The sequence below is a fragment of the Notolepis coatsorum genome (assembly GCF_963971535.1).
Source record: "Notolepis coatsorum genome assembly, chromosome: 6".
NCBI classification, from domain to species: Eukaryota; Metazoa; Chordata; class Actinopteri; order Aulopiformes; family Paralepididae; genus Notolepis; species Notolepis coatsorum.
This window is the reverse complement of record NC_140170.1, coordinates 71,014,366-71,034,047: the sequence shown is the minus strand read 5'-3', so window position 1 is coordinate 71,034,047 and position 19,682 is coordinate 71,014,366. Positions and strand designations below refer to the sequence as shown.

At 43.0% G+C, this 19,682-nt stretch overlaps 1 protein-coding gene across 6 annotated transcripts in view; it reads left to right on the top strand.

Annotated features, from left to right (window-relative positions):
* Window positions 1-3,374: 3,374 nt before the first annotated feature.
* The window catches only part of ubap2a (ubiquitin associated protein 2a), a 102,339-nt gene continuing 86,031 nt past the window's right edge, over window positions 3,375-19,682 (top strand). For 5 of the 6 annotated variants that reach the window (XM_084316334.1, XM_084316333.1, XM_084316332.1 and 2 more), the window contains exons 1-4: window positions 3,375-3,460; window positions 6,188-6,328; window positions 10,830-10,907; window positions 15,348-15,458. In XM_084316334.1, the coding sequence (XP_084172460.1) occupies window positions 6,230-6,328; window positions 10,830-10,907; window positions 15,348-15,458 (288 nt within the window). In that variant the 5' untranslated portion in view covers window positions 3,375-3,460; window positions 6,188-6,229. Of the gene's footprint in view, window positions 3,461-5,389; window positions 5,525-6,187; window positions 6,329-10,829; window positions 10,908-15,347; window positions 15,459-19,682 lie in introns of those variants that run through there. The other variant, XM_084316330.1, reaches the window with a different exon arrangement.

The following is a 19,682-nucleotide window of genomic DNA, read 5'->3' as shown; positions in this document are numbered from 1 at the left end:
CAAGAGTTTTCATGATAATGCTAGATCGGAAAAGAGGAAAAAAACAAAACAATAATGACCAAGTTGAACAAATAACCATCACTTTTAAAGTGTATTTTATATATAAATGTGTATGTACATGTATGTGTAAAATGCATAGGGACAGATGCATACATTTTGATGTATATGTTGGAGGAAGTGTGTGGACTAACTTGTCTACTTGGTGGTGTCCTCTTTTTTTTTTTTTATACACCATGAATGTTTTTACAAATTACTGAATCTGAGGATATTGTACAATATCAACATCTGAGAACCAACCTATTAAATCTTTAAAAGAAAGTAAATAATGATTAAAAAAAAATAAAAAGTATATTGATGTAATATTTCTCTTGTGTATTATTTTTTCCCCCACTATATGTAATTGGGAGTGGCGGTAACCTAGAGGTCACAGTAGTGGGATTGTGGGTCACCGGTTAGAGAACCCCCCTCCCTTGAAATCTCCCACAGTGGTGCCCTTGAGCAGGGCACTTAACCCCTAACCGCTCCAGAGGAGGGGCTCAGTGGCCAACAGGGGAAGACCGGTTGTACTCCCTGCAACTAGTCGTCCAGGCCATTGCTGTAAATGTGTTCTTGGTCAACTTGCCTGGTTAAATAAGTAAGGGATAATGTATAGCTACGAGGTCATTGTCGCAAAATAATTAACCGACACAGAGTTTAGAATACCGAGGCGCCTCGCCGAGGTGTTCTAAACGCAGTGAAGGTCAAATATTTTGCGACAATAACCGAGTATAGCTATACATTATCCCGCTTATTACATGGCTAACTTACTAACAATATACCTAATTCATTTTACACCATCGACGAGACGAGATCAAATGCAGACGCAGTTGTTCTGTTCTGTGGCTCCGCGCTGTCATCGCCGGCAGCTTGCACTGATGAGTGCAGCTGTGCATATGCTGAGCAGCTTTCATGACCGATCTAAATGCTTGATTGCTCCGGCTGCGAACAGCGGCCATTATTGCTCGGTTGTCCCTGACCGGTCAGTTATCGAAAAATAACTGACCGCTGCTATGGGCAACCGAGCGCTATTGACCAATCACAATCAAGCATTTTCGCGAATGTTAAAACGCCATGTAATGGGGCGCCCCAGTGGCGAACCACATAGCACGCTCAGCCGCGACACGGTCGACCCGTGTTCGACTCCCCAACCCGTCGTTATTTGCCGAATGTCTTCCCCCCCACTCTGTCTCCCATTCCTCCACTGTCTCTCCCTACTGGACTGCCCAGTGGAAATAAAGCGATAAAAACGCCCAAAAAAAAATCGAAACGCTATGTAATAAAGGTATTTAATTTGCCTGGTTAAATAAAGGTATTTAATTTGCCTGGTTAAATAAAGGTATTTAGTGGGGTACATGACTGCAAGATGTGTTCTGTTTACATGAAACAACCATGTCCATCCGCCTGTGATCATTGCACACTTTTCAACTTTTAAAATATAAATAATAAAATATTGGTGAGCAGCTGCCATCTAGTACAGAAAAATTAGGTGATGTTGACTAGAAGGGTTATGTTTTTTTTAAGATTTATTTTTTAGCATTTATTGCTTTATTCCTGGTCAGACATGACCGACAGATGAGGAGGGTGAACGGGAGAAGAGGCGGGGAAGACATGCAACAAATGTCCCCGGGAGCGGGAAGAGAACCCGGGACGGCCGTGTAGGTGTGCGATGTACTAACGTGGTGCGCCCCTAGAAAGGTTATGTTGATGTTGACTCCAGAGAGTTTAGGGACCAATCTCAGAACGGTTAAGTTTGGTCCCTAACGGTACCAGTCTCCTAGTAGTAGAACAGGGTTACGGTACGGTACCAGTCTCCTAGTAGTAGAACAGGGTTAGTGACCAGTTTCCTAGTAGTAGAATGGGGTTAGGGTACCAGTCTCCTAGTAGTAGAATGGGGTTAGGGTACCAGGTTCCTAGTAGTAGAATGGGGTTAGGGTACCAGGTTCCTAGTAGTAGAATGGGGTTAGGGTACCAGGTTCCTAGTAGTAGAATGGGGTTAGGGTACCAGTCTCCTAGTAGTAGAATGGGGTTAGGATACCAGGTTCCTAGTAGTAGAATAGGGTTAGGGTACCAGGTTCCTAGTAGTAGAATGGGGTTAGGGTACCAGGTTCCTAGTAGTAGAAGAACAGGGTTAGGTTACGTTAGGGACCGGTCTCCTAGTAGTAAGGTTAGGGTTAGGTGACCAGTCTCCTAGTAGTAGTACAAGGTCAGGGTTAGGTTACCAGTCTCCTAGTAGTACAAGGTCAGGGTTATAGGTTACCAGTCTCCTAGTAGTAGTACAAGGTCAGGGTTAGGTTACCAGTCTCCTAGTAGTAGTACAAGGTTAGGGTCAGGGTTAGGTTACCAGTCTCCTAGTAGTACAAGGTCAGGGTTATAGGTTACCAGTCTCCTAGTAGTAGTACAAGGTTAGGGTCAGGGTTAGGTTACCAGTCTCCTAGTAGTAGTACAAGGTTAGGGTTAGGTTACCAGTCTCCTAGTAGTAGTACAAGGTTAGGGTCAGGGTTAGTTACCAGTCTCCTAGTAGTAGAACAAGGTTAGTTAGGTTACCAGTCTCCTAGTAGTAGAACACGGTTAGGGTCAGGGTTAGGTTACCAGTCTCCTAGTAGTAGAACAAGGTTAGGGTCAGGGTTAGGTTACCAGTCTCCTAGTAGTAGAACAAGGTTATCAGGGTTAGGTTACCAGTCTCCTAGTAGTAGTACAAGGTTAGGGTCAGGGTTAGGTTACCAGTCTCCTAGTAGTAGTACAAGGTTATGGTTAGGTTACCAGTCTCCTAGTAGTAGAACAAGGTTATCAGGGTTAGGTTACCAGTCTCCTAGTAGTAGTACAAGGTTAGGGTCAGGGTTAGGTTACCAGTCTCCTAGTAGTAGTACACGGTTAGGGTCAGGGTTAGGTGACCAGTCTCCTAGTAGTAGTACAAGGTTAGGGTCAGGGTTAGGTGACCAGTCTCCTAGTAGTAGTACACGGTCAGGGTTAGGTGACCAGTCTCCTAGTAGTAGTACAAGGTTATCAGGGTTAGGTGACCAGTCTCCTAGTAGTAGTACACGGTTAGGGTCAGGGTTAGGTTACCAGTCTCCTAGTAGTAGTACAAGGTTATCAGGGTTAGGTGACCAGTCTCCTAGTAGTAGTACACGGTTAGGGTCAGGGTTAGGTTACCAGTCTCCTAGTAGTAGTACAAGGTTATCAGGGTTAGGTGACCAGTCTCCTAGTAGTAGTACACGGTTAGGGTCAGGGTTAGGTTACCAGTCTCCTAGTAGTAGTACAAGGTTAGGGTTAGGTTAGTAGTAGAACAAGGTTAGGGTCAGGGTTAGGTTAGTAGTACTGTAGAACATCACTGAGCAGCAGGGAAGAACAAGCGGCGCGCGGCGGCTGCGCACGTCACGTGACCACCTTGTCTGCTGCTGGCTGAGTGAAGCGTGTTTAGCAGGTAATAAAAAAAACAAATCTCGTTTCGTCTCTCATAAACATAACATTCTGCTGTTTTTAACCCGTTTACATCGTCTCATTGGCGGCGTCTCTGTTGAAATGTGAAGTCGCTCGCCTCGCTTTATTATTATGACCTTAGTTAGCGGGTCTGTTTTCTCGGGGCTCGTTCCCCGGCAGCAGCAGCGGCAGCAGAGCAGCTAGGATGGGGATTCTGCACTGTGGCCATTTTTCCGTTGGAATTGATAAAAGCTTTTGTTGTTAGCGAACTAAAGCTAACGTGTTGTTGTGATGCCCGAGGAGGACAAACTGGTCCCGTCCTCCACCCGTTTGTGCCCAAAAACACCGTCCTACTGTTTTGAATTCTTGTTAATTCACAAGTGTTAAGTGACTAAAACCGACATAAGCTATCAAGCCGTCGACCGGTCAGATTGGGTTTAACACGGTTAGCATCGTTAGCTTCATCCCTGCATCGCATTGTGTCTACGAGCTACTTAGCTTAGCATGATGGCTAGCAGGCTATGTGTCTACGAGCTACTTAGCTTAGCATGATGGCTAACAGGCTATATGTCTACGAGCTACTTAGCTTAGCATGATGGCTAACAGGCTATATGTCTACGAGCTACTTAGCTGTTAGCATGATGGCTAGCGAGGACAAAGGGTCCCAAGTCTATAATAACTCTTATGATCCCAAGTACCAGGGTCGTCTCACAGGGTTGTGTTGTTGGAAATAGCAGCACGAGAATACGATTAATTAGTGAGTTATTTAACTAATAAATGTGCCTAGTAGTAATAAGTTAATTGTGTTTTAGATTCAAACGGTTGAACTATAACGTTTCGTTACTGACAGCCATTTTCTGTTACATTTTGGTCGTTGGGGTGTTTTGGGGTCTTTATTTTATTACCATTTAATAACCTGGATGTGTAGATTTAACTTAGATGCACACGCTGATTATTCTGTTGTTTACCTCTTTGATTTGATGATTATGTTGATAACTAAACTCGGTGTGATTGTTGGTGACAGCTAGCCGTGCAAAGTCAGCAGTGTTTTGGTTGCTGGATGATTGATTTGTTATTGTTTTGTAGGTCGACCCAAATTCTTTATTCGTACATTTTATGCAAAAAAAAAAATCGCAATTGATCATCCGGTATGTTTCAAATAACAAACCAAAAAAAATATTGTTTTTGTTTTGGTTCGCTGCACCAGCTTAACCCACAAACGTTAGAAGCCTGTCTGTCCTTTTGCATTAGCTTTGTTAAGTCAAGCAGCCAATGGGCAGCCGTGTTTTGCTCCATACGTCATCCAGGCGCTGGGAGCTGCATTGTTCTCAAGACCTAAAACCAGTGGGGGGTCAATGGGGATATCTGTGTGCTTATTAACAATAGCTTGATTCAAGAGATGGTGGAACAGGAACACAGTTCGTAATTTGCAATACTAGTATTTACGAGTGCAATAGTAATACTGCATGACATTACTACATAACCGCTTGTTTTCATGGGATGGTTTGGAGGGGCTTTTAAGGACACACTGTTGTGTTGTTGTGGCATTGCTTGTCAGTTGTAAATACTAAAAATACCACTGACCTGTGGACTTGACTGACACGTTTTTTTTTATAGGCGAGCTAATCGTTTTTGAGTATTTGAAGGAGCGGGACATAAGCTGGAGTTCAGTGGAGTGAGTTAGTTAGTACAAGTAGTTTTCAACTTCGTGACATTACTGTCTGCACGCTCTAGTCTAGAGTCTATATGAATGGTATTGATGGAGGAGGCTATGGGGTGTAAGGGGACACTGGGTGCTCTCCCCTCCTTGACCTAGATTTTTCCTCAATGTAGTTACATCACCAGCCCTATAGTGTGTGTGTGTGTGTCGGGGGGAGCCTCCATAAGGGCGGTATTCACGGTTGCGCAATCCAGCCCAACTGTTTACGAGGGAGACGTGTCCAATATGTGTTGCTCGCTGTGTAACCTGCGTGCAGCTCAGGAGTGAAAACGCACCGGAGCGCAGAGAAACAGACTAGTAGAATAACTTTAGTAGAATAAGTTGACTGTTTTTTGGGGGGACAAATCTGTAAGTAAGATGGTCGGCAGCAGCAGAATCTCCCTGTTCTTTTTTGGGGGGGGGGGGGGGGGTAAAGTTGACAGTGGGGTGCATTTTGCATTGGGGTTTGAAGACTTATGTTCAACATGTTCAAGCTCTTGTTTGGTTGTACAAAGCAAAAGAGGAGCTTTTTTTCATTTTTGACTCAACATCCAGTTTGAATATCTGCCACGGAGGGCAGTAGAACTATTTCAACTCTCACTCACTCTGCTGTTTGGCGTGAGCAGATTTTTGCTGACATCTCTCATTGGAAAATAATGCTGTTTGGATTGCAGTCTACCATCTTAATGTAACGAGGCACAATGCTTAGCCTACTATCCAAAGTAGGACGTGGGCCAAAACGACCCCTCTCAACAGTATTGATTCTGGCCCTCCAGAATTGGGTTCCAGATTGTAAAAAGATATTCTGGTGTATTTTGATGCACCTGAGACAAGGACCCTGTCCAGAAAGGACACTAGGCCTAGATAATGCATGACAGCTTGTTTTTTACCTTTTTTCTTTTTCGGTGAAACAAACACACTTATTTGGGGCTACCTAAGAGATTAGTAGACGGGGAACACTGAGTGTGAAGCTTGTCCGTTATCTCACTCTGTCCCTCTCTCTGCTGTATGTCTTGTTTGTTTCCCTTCCAGATTTTTCTATTTTGTACATACAGAGTTTTGTATATACTGTATATGATGAGCTCGCTGGGCGGCGACAAGGCCCGGAGTCCTCGGGACAAACCGCTGCCCCCTGCTGCCACACACACCTCACAACCACAGAAACACATACAGGTGAGACACACACACCTCACAACCACAGAAACGCATACAGGTGAGACACACACACCTCACAACCACAGAAACACATACAGGTGAGACACACACACCTCACAACCACAGAAACACATACAGGTGAGACACACACACCTCACAACCACAGAAACACATACAGGTGAGACACACACACCTCACAACCACAGAAACCACAAACACTGGTTAGACACACACACCTCACAACCACAGAAACACATACAGGTGAGACACACACACACACCTCACAACCACATAAACACATACAGGTGACACGACACACACACCTCACAACCACAGAAACACATACAGGTGAGACACACACATGCATACATGTGTTATGCTGGAATTCAAAGACAGAAACGCAGACAGGTGAGAGTCAGACAGACAAACATACAAATGTAATACTGCCACACACACAGACACATACATGTAAGCAGTGGTACAGAGGCTTTCTGCATATAACAGAATTTGCATGAAAGCTTACAGTAAACACACATACAGTTATGATGGCAATCGGAAACAAAACAACCTCCAGGTGGGAAATAGCCATATGACCGTGGTGTAAAGCGATAAGTCATACAGGTCCTTAGCAGTGCTGAATGAAATCATTCAATAAACCCATACACACTCTTAATTTGAATAACATCCCCTTTAAAACAAGTAACGTAGATCCAGTGCTGGCAGTTTGAGTCCATAAAGCTTGATTTTGTTTATGTCTCTGTGTGCTCATGGGCGAATGGAAAGTACTTCTTCAGTATGGCCCGTCTACTTCAGTACGATTGTGCTAGATGTAATGTTAGCTGTTAGGGGTGGACGGTATGAACGGTATACGGTATAAACGGTATGAATTTGCTCTACGGTATGGATTTTTACTATACCGTGTAACCGGTAGTGCAGCTCTAAAATAGCAATGACGTCATGTAACCACAGCGCGACTATTTCACTCGCATTTGCCCCTAAAAATAGATAGAATTAGTCATAGATAATAGATATGTGCGAACTGGAAAAAGTTATTTAGGAGGCTTTGCGCAGTGGGCGTGCCAGCCCCTACCGCACGCATGTAAACACGGGTCTAGTAGTCTAGTGGGACGGGACACGGGAGCTGTCGGGACGGCGTCTCCCTGAGCTAACGTTAGCTTAGCTACCGTTACAAAATGACCCAGTCAACTATTCACTTTTAGTTTAATACATGATGGGGCATTGTCTAACCGAACGGTATCTAGTCGGCCAGCTACCGATAGCTCCTGACATCAACAAACGCTCCACAAAGTCTAGTACTAGAGACGTGTATGCTACCTGTTAGCTCACGTTAACGCAAGTTAGTTCACCGTTTAAAACGAAATGTCCCATTGAACTAAATAATTCACTGAGGCGTTGTATTAACGTTATATATGCAGTAGCTACAGATAGCTCCTGATATCAATGTCTTATAACACTGATTCGATGCGTATTCGAGCTGAGGGCTTGCTAACGTTATACCAATACAATAGGGTCCAGGTGCAGCGCCGGAGAATCCTGGCCGTAGCTCTGCTCGAGGCTACTCGAGTATAGGTCCAGGTGCAGCTCCGGAGAATCCTGGCCGTAGCTGGAGGCTACTAGAGTACACACAGACAGTGGAGCTTGTTGCGTGGTGGCGATGTCTTGCAGATAATACAAGTACAAGTCTAATTATATAATATATATATTTTATATAAAAAAAAAAATTAATCAAAAACGATGATACCGTGATATATACCGTTACCGTCTATGCTTCAAATTATACCGTGATATAAATTTTAGACCATACCGTCCACCCCTATTAGCTGTGTGCACATTCTTGTGTAGATCATGGGCCAAATTGGTACTTGACACTTCACCATGTCAAAGACATTAAAAGGTGATTAGGATATATATATATACAAAATTGAGTTATTAACCCTTTCTCTGCCACGCTTATATCCATCCTTGTAGCCAGTCTGCCAGCTCTATTTGTCTATGGAGATGTTCACCTACTTTGCAGGGCTATAACTTTTTAAATTGTATTGCTAAATTGACATTACTATGGCCCATTCAACATCGATTAGCTATCGTTCAGGATGTAGGAACGTTTTACTTTTTCATTCACACATTCATACAAAAATATGAAATATGAGTATAAATATGTTTTTATCGTTTTCTGCAGTATTTCATAGAACGTGAGTTAAGGGGAGACACTGCAGGTGAATAGGGTAAAGAAATTAACTAATAGATATCACAATGAAACTTCCCCAGTTGATTACTTATATTAAGACTTTTTTGTATTACAAGTTTTCTGAAATTGTATGTTTAAATATGCAAATGAGGCATGATCTACTTAAATATGCACTAATTTGCATATAATTCCAGGACAGAAATCTGAACATTGGATAAAGCCATTTTCAAAATTATAGTTTCATTTTGTTGACATATTAGAGCCAAAGGTTATTACAGAGGGGATTTTGGATATCTCTTTTTATCACTCCATGAATCAGAAAATACTCCATTCAGTCCATTTTTATGGTAAAATTCCATATTTCGCCATGTTTTTAGGAATAAAATGTGATATAAATCAGGGTATGAATGCGATATCAACAAACCCTTCTGTAAATACCTTCAGAACATAGATATGAATAGAACTGGAATGTTTGGTGTATGTGAGTGCTACTGAAGTGGAGATTTCTGGCTCAGAGTATGAGGAAAAACTCTTAAAACTCATTTTTGGGAAAACGCCTTCAAAGTTCTGTATTGTAAAATGCCATACTTTTTTTTTTAAACAGATATTTACAAACACAATACCTAATCAAACCATTAGTAATAGACAACCTAAACACATGCCTGATAACTGAATAATAATAATAATGATGTTATTGAACTGAACAGAACTACACACAGGCTACAAACAGTGTAGTACAGTGTAGTACCCCCTAATAGGCAAAAAATATTTGAATAGATATCACTATGAAACTTTCCCAATTTGTTATGTACATATAAATTAAGAAAAAATATATTGCAAGTTTTCTGAAATTTATGTTTATATATGCAAATGAGGCACTTCCCCAAATATGTGCACATTTATGGATGCAATAAGGCAAAATGATGTAAAATAAACAACTAAATGTGTGTTATTGACGTTTTATTGTCACTAGTTTCATAGAAGACATGTTTAGGAAGCAAAATATAACAAAATCTCAAAATCAACAAAAAAAGTATATTTGACTATTCACCTGCAGTGTCTCGCCTTAAATCCATAAATGCATATATTAGATCATCAAATGTAGTTTGATACGATTGACGGCAGATAAAAAATTTCAACTGTACAAGGTCCCAGACGTTATGACTCATCATGCACGGTTGACCGGAGGGGGGGGGGGGGGGGTCGTTTATAAGTCCGTGGCCGACGTTAAATCATTCATGTAGTATGGGTGATATATAGATCAGAGCAGTTTGTATCGAAAATGGTAAACAAACAGGCTGAAACTCACCCCAGTCTCCTCGTAGCATTGGGTGATGAGCGTGGAGCAAAAAGATCGCTATTATGGGATGTTGATCTATGCGATCCATTTCCAGGTTGTATAATACTATATACGTCCAAATAATGTTGTTTATTGAGTTATGGCAACGGATCGATTATCCAGTGTGTCAAGATGGAGTCCGGAGGGAATAGGGAGACACACCGGCGTCACAATTATCAACATCCGGTTGCAACTCGCCGATCGGCCACCAGGTGGCGGTATTGAAGCGTTGGAGAGTTGAGCGGAGTCCTACAGCACCAGTCAAGGATCCGTGGGTGAAATATGAATACCATGACAGAAATATTGATCTCAAAGACGCTGTAAAACGTCATTGGCAGATTACGCATGGCGAGGAATGACGTCTTAACACGTCATTGGCGAGAAAAGGGTTAAAGATTCAGTACAATGCAAATCGTGTTTAGATTTTTTTAACAGAAGGTATGTAAAATTATCCAAAATGTTAGAGCAGCTGCTGATGGTGGTCAGTTTTTCTACTAGACAAAGAGCCGCTTTGGCTGCTGAGCGTCCTTGTTGTTGGGAAGTTCTCTAAATCATGGTTAAAAATCGAAATAAAAAGTGGCAGAATTTTGGAAACCACTTGCTATTTGTTTCTGCTACAGTACCTGGTACCAACTGCTTCCCTATAACCCTGTCCCTCATCTACACCTTCCATCTCTCTATCCCTCTCTCTCTTTCACTCTCTCTGTCTCTCTGTCTCTGTCTCTCTCTCTGTCTCTACCTACTCTCTATCCCTCTCTGTCTCTCTCTCTACCTACTCTATCCCTCTCTCTTTCACTCTGTCTCTACCTACTCTCTATCCCTCTATCTCTGTCTCTCTACCTACCTACTCTATCTCTCTCTATATCCCTCTCTCTGTCTCTCTCTACCTTCTCTCCCTGTCTGTCTCTCTCTATCCCTCTCTCTACCTACTCTCTCTCTACTCTACTCTCTATCTCTCTCTCTCGCTCTAGGCTACTGCAGAGCAGATACGACTTGCTCAGATGATCTACGACAAGAACGATGCTGACTTTGAGGACAAAGTCAACCAGGTGAGGGGAGAGTAGTGCTGTGCCGAGGTCGGCCCGGGATACAAGGCTCTTTGTCTCGGTCACGGGGCTGAGCAGGGTGTGGGCTCTTGTTCCATGGGTATTCCATGGTATCATTCCATGGCATGCTAAACACCTGTCCACCAGTGACACATGCACTTGAGATGGTATGTGATGCTATGGGTGAGGCTCTATCGCTGCATGCCACAGTACAAATATATATATATATATATACATACTTACCATATATATATCACATCTGTATATACCACATCTGTCTGTACATACCTGCATATAATCCTTTTTACATATCTAGATAATAATACACTTTTTTTGTATAGCACCTTTCATACAGAAACTGCAGCTCAAAGTGCTCCACAACAGAAAGAAGACAGGCATAAAATGAGCACATAAAGTGCAGACATAAAAAAAATCACAGTTTTTCACATTAGGATCTAACATCCCAACAGGCCACCTTGTTTTTGGTTTGATTGAGTTTTAAAAATAGACAATAATAAAAAGAGTAAGATAGAATAGACAGAGTAAAATAGTGCAATAGTTCAGTGCAATAAGTAGTAGAATAGAATAGACTCAAGTACCCCCACCCACCCACACCCATCAGCACCAGCACCCCACCCCCAACAGCAGCAGCAGCTTGCCCATCACCCACAAACACCAACCCCAGCCAACAGCACACTACCTACGGAGACATCAGCCCCAACCCTGACCATCACTAACAGCCAGGTCAGGAGGCAGCTCTCCAAGATTAGTGTGAATAAGGCCAGAGGACCGGACAACACCAATCCCAGGGTGCTCAAAGCATGTGCGGAGCAGCTGGCAGCACCGCTCCAACATCTCTTCAACCTCTCCCTGAGGCTGGAGAGGGTGCCCCAGCTCTGGAAGACCTCCTGCATTGTCCCGGTGCCCAAGAAGTGACGACCCAGCACCCTCAACGACTACAGGCCAGTCGCTCTGACGTCACACGTCATGAAGATGTTTGAGAGACTGGTCCTGCAACACCTCAAGCCCCTGGTGTGTGACTCCCTCGACCCCCTGCAGTTTGCATACCAGGCAAACATCGGGGTGGAGGACGCCATCATCTATATCAGTGGTGCCCAACCGACAGGTAGATCGCGGGCTGATTTCAAGTAGATCTCAATTAATAAAATTCTATAAAAAAAAAAAAAAAATTATTTTTTTATTTTTTATTTTTTTATTTTTTGCAAAATCAACTCTGCCTCTCCTTGTTAACTACAACAAGCAATGCTGTTTGTTATTTAAGATGAGGTCGGACTCTGCACTGACAGATTTGTGTTCATTATGCTGCTTTTATAAAGCCTCAAATGACGGCTTACAATATACAATTTTGGCTGGTAGCTCTCGGCTAGGTGGTAAATTAAAAAGTAGATCTTGGTTCAAAAAAGGTTGGGCACCCCTGATCTATATACTCCACAGAGCGTACACGCACCTGGAGAAGCCGCGCAGCTCAGTGAGGATTATGTTCTTTGATTTCTCCAGTGCCTTCAACACCATCCAGCCGTCACTGCTAGCGGAGAAGCTCTCCGTGATGCAGCTGGAGCAGGGCTTGGTGGCCTGGATCAAGGACTACCTCACTGAGAGACCGCAGTACGTCAGACTAAAGGACAGTCAGTCTGACGTACTGGTGAGCAACAGCGGCGCCCCCCAAGGAACTGTGCTGTCACTCTTCCTCTTCACCCTCTATACCTCAGACTTCTGCCGCAACTCAAGCGGGTGCCACCTGCAGAAGTTCTCTGACGACGACTCCATCGTAAGCTACATCACCGATGATGATGAGGAGGAGTATAGAGCCCTGGTGGAGAGCTTTGTGGGGTGGAGCGACAGAAACCACCTCCAACTCAACACCAGTAAGACCAAGGAGCTGGTGGTGGACTTCCGGAGGGGCAAGAAGAGGCCCCCCCCCCCGATTCCCATCACCATCAGAGGGGATGAGGTGGAGGTGGTGGAGTCATATAAGTTCCTTGGGGTACACCTGAACAATAAACTGGACTGGTCGGACAACACAGAGGCCTTCTACAGGAAGAGACAGAGCTGGCTGTTCTTCCTGAGGAGACTCAGGTCCTTCAACGTGTGCAATAGACTGCTGCAGTCATTTTACCAGTCTGTAGTGGTCCTCTTCTATGCTGTGGCATGCTGGGGGGGCTACATCAACTCGAGGGACACCAACAAACTGAACAAGCTGGTGAGGAAGGCTAGCTCCGTCGTGGGAGTCGAACTGGTCAGACTAGAGGTGATGGCAGAGAGAGGGATGAGAAGGAAGCTGGCTGCTATCCTGGAGAATCCCTCCCACCCCCTCTACGACGAGCTAGTCAAGATGAGAAGCACGTTCAGCCACAGACTCGTCTCATACCCCCCGATACTCAACTAACCGCCTCGGACAATTCTTCATACCAGCGGCCATCAGTGGGCAGGGACTGCTGCCAGACATCCAACTAGAACTAATAGGAACCCAAGGAGGACAATAACACTACCTTATGCATACCTTATGTGAATACTGTGATACTGTGAATTCTGTATACTTCAGTTAGTTAGACAGTAAATTATAACACTACCTCATGCATACTGCACCTTATGTGACACTGTGAATACTGTATATTTCAGTTAGTTAGATAGTAAATTATATTAACACTTTGACTGCCATGAAACGTCTTTTGACGTCATTGCGGGCCATGCTCAAGTTGCCGGAGGACGCTGTACAGCGTCCTTATATCAATATTTCAAAAATCTGCGATCTGATTCATATGTCCCCTCCGCTGGCCTGAGATCCACCAGCAGGACCCACTGAGCTCTCTGGCGGTTCAGGAGCGCCATCTGGTGGCCGATCGGCGCAATCACCAAACAGGATGTGCCATAGAGGTTGTGCTAGACGTCCGTAGTACTTCCGGGCGCTCGCTATAGGTCATGGGACTCTGGCTCGTCACGCTACACAGTGATCGATTGGCAATAACTCGATAAACAACATGATTTGGACGTATATACCATTATACAAGCTGGAGATGGACCGGGTAAAAATATATCCCATAATGATAAGATTTCTACTCTACGATGATCGCCCAACGGCGCGCGGAGACTGGGGTGAGTTTCAGCGTGTAACGTTACCGTCTTCGATACTAACTGCTATTATCAACATTTGACCCACATTAGATGATTGGTATAACGCTGCCCACGGAATTATAAACGCCCCCTCGCCCATCCGGTCAACATCAGATGACGTGTAGTAACTTCTAGAAGTACGTCTAGTTGGAATTTTTTATATCGCGCTGATTGCCATCAAACTGTATTTCATCATCAATATAATGCATTTGGGGCTATATATCACGTTCTGGAGAAAGCTGCAGAAAGAGATGAAAACATACTTATACATTAGACCATGCTTTACTATGAATATGTGAATGAAAAAGTTTAACGTTGCTACACAATGAACAATACATATAGGACTTTGAATGGGCCCTAATAATGGCAATGTAGCAATAGAATTTAAAAAGTTATAGCCCTGCAAAGAAGGGGACTTTCTCCATAGACAAATAGAGCTGGCAATCTATGGTATATCATGAATTTAACCTTAGGCAGCCAAAGTGTTAACTTATTTGTGTACACTGCTTGTGTTGTGTTTTTTTTTTTTTTTGTCCACTTTTACTCCCATTTTTCTATATTTTCTCCCATCCCAATTTCGTATCATCCAATTCAACCCTCCCCTGTCACGAACGCTGTTTCTTGCCTCCCACAAGCCGGCTGCAATGTGGACTAAGTCATACATAGCACAAGTCCCCTCCGGTACTTGAGGTAACGGCAGTCGCATCTTTTCACCTGCGCAGCTCGATCTCTCAGTGGCGAGGAGTAACGCGTGGGAGGCTCACGCTGCCCCCGACACTTCCTGATTCTACTGCGCAGGCGCACCAACCGACCTGTAGGAGTCGCTGTCCACAACGCCCGATCCCCACCCATCAGTTTCCCACCCCCTAATACGGCCAATGTGTATTAGTACGGACGACCAGCTAAACTGAAAGCAAATGTGGAGCGCTGGGCTCGAACAGGCGAGCCCAGCGTCTCCAGATTTCGTGGCGAGCGCCTTGCCCACTACGCCACGTAGCCGCCCTACTGCTTGTGTTGTTTTTACCCCCCAATCCCCCAACTGCTATGATGCCTGAATTTCCCCAAGGGGATCAATAAAGGAATATCTTATCTTATCTTATACATCTGATAGCACTATTACTCAGTAGTACTAATTTAATTTATATATAATTTTATATCCAGTTTAATCACCTGTACATTGTATATTACTATTGCACTTTAATAATCTAAACTGTCGTGTTGGCCTGGTCTTGATGTGCTTTAGAGGGCCGACATGAAGGCAGGAGCTTCTGTTTCTTAACACTGTCTTTGTGTGTCTGCACCTTCTACCAGCTGATGGAGGTGACTGGGAAGAACCAGGATGAATGCATGGTAGCGCTCCATGACTGTAATGAGGACGTCAACAGAGCTATCAACTTCCTCCTGGAAAGCACCTCCGACACGGTAGGCCACTCCTCAGGCTCTCCACTTCCTATTGGCTCCGGCTTTACTTAGAGACCGGTTCTCCTCATTTTAATGAGCACTATGTGTTGTTTTTACACGAGCGCAATGCAGAAACGCAGTGTGAATGTCTTTAGAGTCGCCCATCGCCCACCGAGGCACAGAGACGTTTGCAGCCACTATACTATGTAAGCTGTTAATGGCAATATATCGGCTTGGAACATGTTACAGAATGACCTGAAACTCTCTGACTCTGGATATCAGAGTGAAAAGCATATCACTGGATGCTTTTAAATGCCTCATGAAAGGTTTAATCAATGGTCACTCTGTCATTGTTTTGATTTGCCCTAATAGTCTATTGTTGCTGCCTGCGCTGCTAGGTTGCCTCTGGCTCTGATATGGGGTGTTTAGTGTATTTGTGTAATTTGTTGTTGGTTTTTGTATTTTATGTGCAACTTTTGTATTCCTTTGCTGCAGCTTGTCTTAGCCAGGTCTCACTTGAAAAATAGATTTTTTTTTAATCTCAATGTGACTTTCTTAGTTAAAAAAAATAAAATACATCAACTAAATCTTTATTACACCTGCCCAAGCGAATCTATCTATCTATTAAGGCTGAGACCGTTCGAATGTTCGTTCGTTACATTAACATTCGAATTTTAATTTTTTTTGTATCTCTCTTTCTCCGATTTTCCAATCCCCTCCCCTACCTGGTTGTTGTGCGCATGTTCTCCTACTGGTCGGTACAAGGGAACCCTGAAGTATCTGCACGCTTCCTCCGACACGTGCGGCGACAGCCAGTGACTCTCTTTTCACCTGGCAGCGAGGGCTCTCATTGGTGAAGTGTAACGCGTGGGAGGTCACGCTGCCTTCCTCAAGTCCTGCCTCCGCTGAGCAAGCGCCCAGACCTGACCTGTAGGCGTCCACAACGCCAGTTTCCCACCCACGGCTTCCCTCCCCCTAACCCAGCCAAACGAGTTAGTATAGCGATCAGCCCAAGCCAAGGCAATGCTGACTCCGGGAGTCGAGACCGCAGTCTCTTGCATTGGTGACGAGCGCAATCTCCACTACGCCACCTGACCGCCCTCTATCTAAAATGTTTAATAAAAAAAAAATTATTTTTATTTTTTATTTTTTATTTCTTTTATGCGTCTATTCATTCTGTTTAAACCAATGGGGTTTTTCTTCACAGTTGCAGATAAAGATTAGGCTACACTAATATTATAGTATTAAAAAAAACTGCTAAGTTATATTCATTAAATAAAGTTGATTTAATAAAAAAGAAAGACTAATTTAATCAGATTAATCACTTTATTCAAATTGAGGATTTAGTTTGAGGATATATAATTTTTTTTTAGAATTTAAATTAAAAACGTTCGAAGGTTCGTTGGAAAAACCCTGACGAAGTTCAAATCCCAAAAACAGGCTTCGGGGACAGCCTTTCTATCTATCTATCTATCTATCTATCTATCTATCTATCTATCTATCTATCTATCTATCTATCTATCTATCTATCTATCTATCTATCTATCTATCTATCTATCTATCTATCTATCTAACTAACTCCTACAGTTGATCTGGTTTGGATAGGCTGACAGCCAGGGTTCGAAATTAACGGGGGCTCGGGGCAAAATGCCCTTGAAAATGGACAAAATGCCCCCGAATATCAGTTAAGGGGGGCAGAAAATGCCCCCGACAGTTTACTAATTATATATATAATTATATATATGATCTACAGTGCGAGCATTTCCCTTGTATTTGGCCCTAATAATATGTGTGTGTGCGCCACCCGGAAAAATCATTTACTCGAGACGAGTGACGATTACAAAACAGCTCCGCTGTTATAATAGTCCCACATTACACAAGGCGCATAAACGTCCAATCACAGTAGCGCCCGAAAACAAAGTCACGGTACCGGCTTAGGCAAGTTATACATTCAGAATCAGACAACGCAAAAAAATCAGCCAGCCATGAAGCCCATTCATTTTCATTTTGAGCAAAAGAGAGACGAGGAGAAAGAGAGGAATCCGGCTGACATGGCTTTTGAAGTGATATTCGCACGTGTTTTTGCGGGTCCAGTCCCCACGGTATGTTGACAGAATTCGCAAAACACCTTATCGACTGAAGCATAAAAGTCATTAGGATACTGCTCTGCTCTGAATTTAGGGCTTAGTGGGGAATTTCTTCCGACGTTAACGTTAACGACGCACCGAAGCAGCTAGACCATTTCTCCGTGTTGTGTGTAACACGCAGCGGTCCCCGCCTCCTCCCTCCTTGCAACAAACGTTCCACCCAAAAACGGAATTTCTATTTCATAATGAATTAAATAATTGTATAAAGAATTTTCAATGTTCTGTCATCTAATAATATATTCCATTACCTTTCCTATCTGTATCAAAGTCAAAATGTTGGTATCATAACAACACTACAACATACAAAAGCAGCTTGACAACCGATATCCTTTGCGTTTGATTGATTGAAAACTTTATTAACAGATTGCAGAATGGGTACAATACAGTACAGCTCAATACACACAAGTTAAGGGGATGCAGACCAGAGAAAGACTTTCGTCTTGTTTACATCAGGGTCCCCCATTTTCAATTCATAGTGTGCACACGCACAGTATAATAATGCATGAGATAAATAGTTAATAAACTCTGTGTTACTTGAACAATTTTCACTGTGCTCCTAAATTTCTTTGTGTGCTCCTAAATTTTTATTTAGATTTTATTTATTAACATTTTATTTAGGAGCACATGTGCTCCTTGGGAAAAAGGTTAGCGTAGAGCCCTATATATGGAGACATTAACATTACATTATCAAACATAGGGACGAAGACTGTAAAAAAAGTGTCAACAATGTTTTATAATCCTTATGTTAATTTTCATCATACAAATTCAGTGCCCCCGAAATACAAAAAAAAGCCCCCGAAAATCAATTAAGGGGGGCAAAAAAAGCCCTTGAAATTTTTTTTTAATTTCTAACCCTGCTGACAGCAGACCAAGGACCAGAATTCTCGAATATCTTTCAAATTGGTCAATGACAAGTATTTAATTTTAATACATTTCCACCATATTCCATTGAAATCAATACTGAGGGTAAACGTAGATGCACTAAAAACATTTATTTTACAGTGCATCTCTTATCAATATTGTGCTGTCAGAACAGTCTTGTGATGTTATAAACCAGGAAATGCCCACGTGTACTGCATAATACATCTATGATCTCAAATAGATCCGCTATCAACTCTATCTTTAATCTTTCAAAATGTTCAGTTGCTATCGCTATTAGCTCTATCTTTAATTTTTCAAAATGTACAGTTGCTATTGCATGCACTCATCTGTGTTTCACCACACACATGAGTGCATGCTTACCAACTGTCCGTCTGCAACACTACTATCACCGACATCTAAGAAGGGAGATCCCCCCTTGAACGGCCCTTCTAAGGTTTCTCTCCTCCACATTGCCTGTGGAGCTTTTTTTCCCTATTGTTAGGTTTTAGTGAGTTTTTCCTTACCTTCGCGTGGGGTATGTCTGGGAGTGCTTGCATTCTTTCATTTATTTGCATTCATCTAAAAAATGTTTGGACCCTATGGTGTTCTTGTTCTGTTCTTGACTTATTGTTATGTTGTCTTCTTGACTTGTTTAAAGAAGACCTGTACGGCCCATGGGGACATTAACGTGTGTTGTCGGGCCCTATAAATAAATTTGATTTGATTTGATTTGATGTATGAACAAAATCGATAATCTTTTCCAGCAAATCTCGTGGTTGCAACAAGATTGTTTAAGCTAAGCAGTCTTGTGTTTTATAGGTGAAATATTTAGAATGTTTGTTATTTGGCCAAACGGGATGGCTGGTCCGGGCAGAACGCACATTAGGCTACTCTCTCACTACACTATTTTACACTATCTGTCTCAGAGGAAGGAGAAAATCCAAACCAGGAGATTTTCTTTACTTGCTTTTAAGTGAAATGTAAATACTTGTGCTGATTTAGCAGAGCAAGCTGTAGAAGTAGACCTGGATTATCCGCTGCACCGATATGGTTCATAAACTGAGACGTTCCAGTGGTTCCACAGTTGAAGGACATGCAGACAGGAGTGGATGTAAATCCTAGCGAGGCGTCTTGCTCCATTCATGAAGGAAACGCAGCTTAATAACACGTGTAGCTGCACGTAGCTGAGGTTACCCAGACGGGTCGGCTTTGCCTGCTCAGGCATCATCTGAGTGGA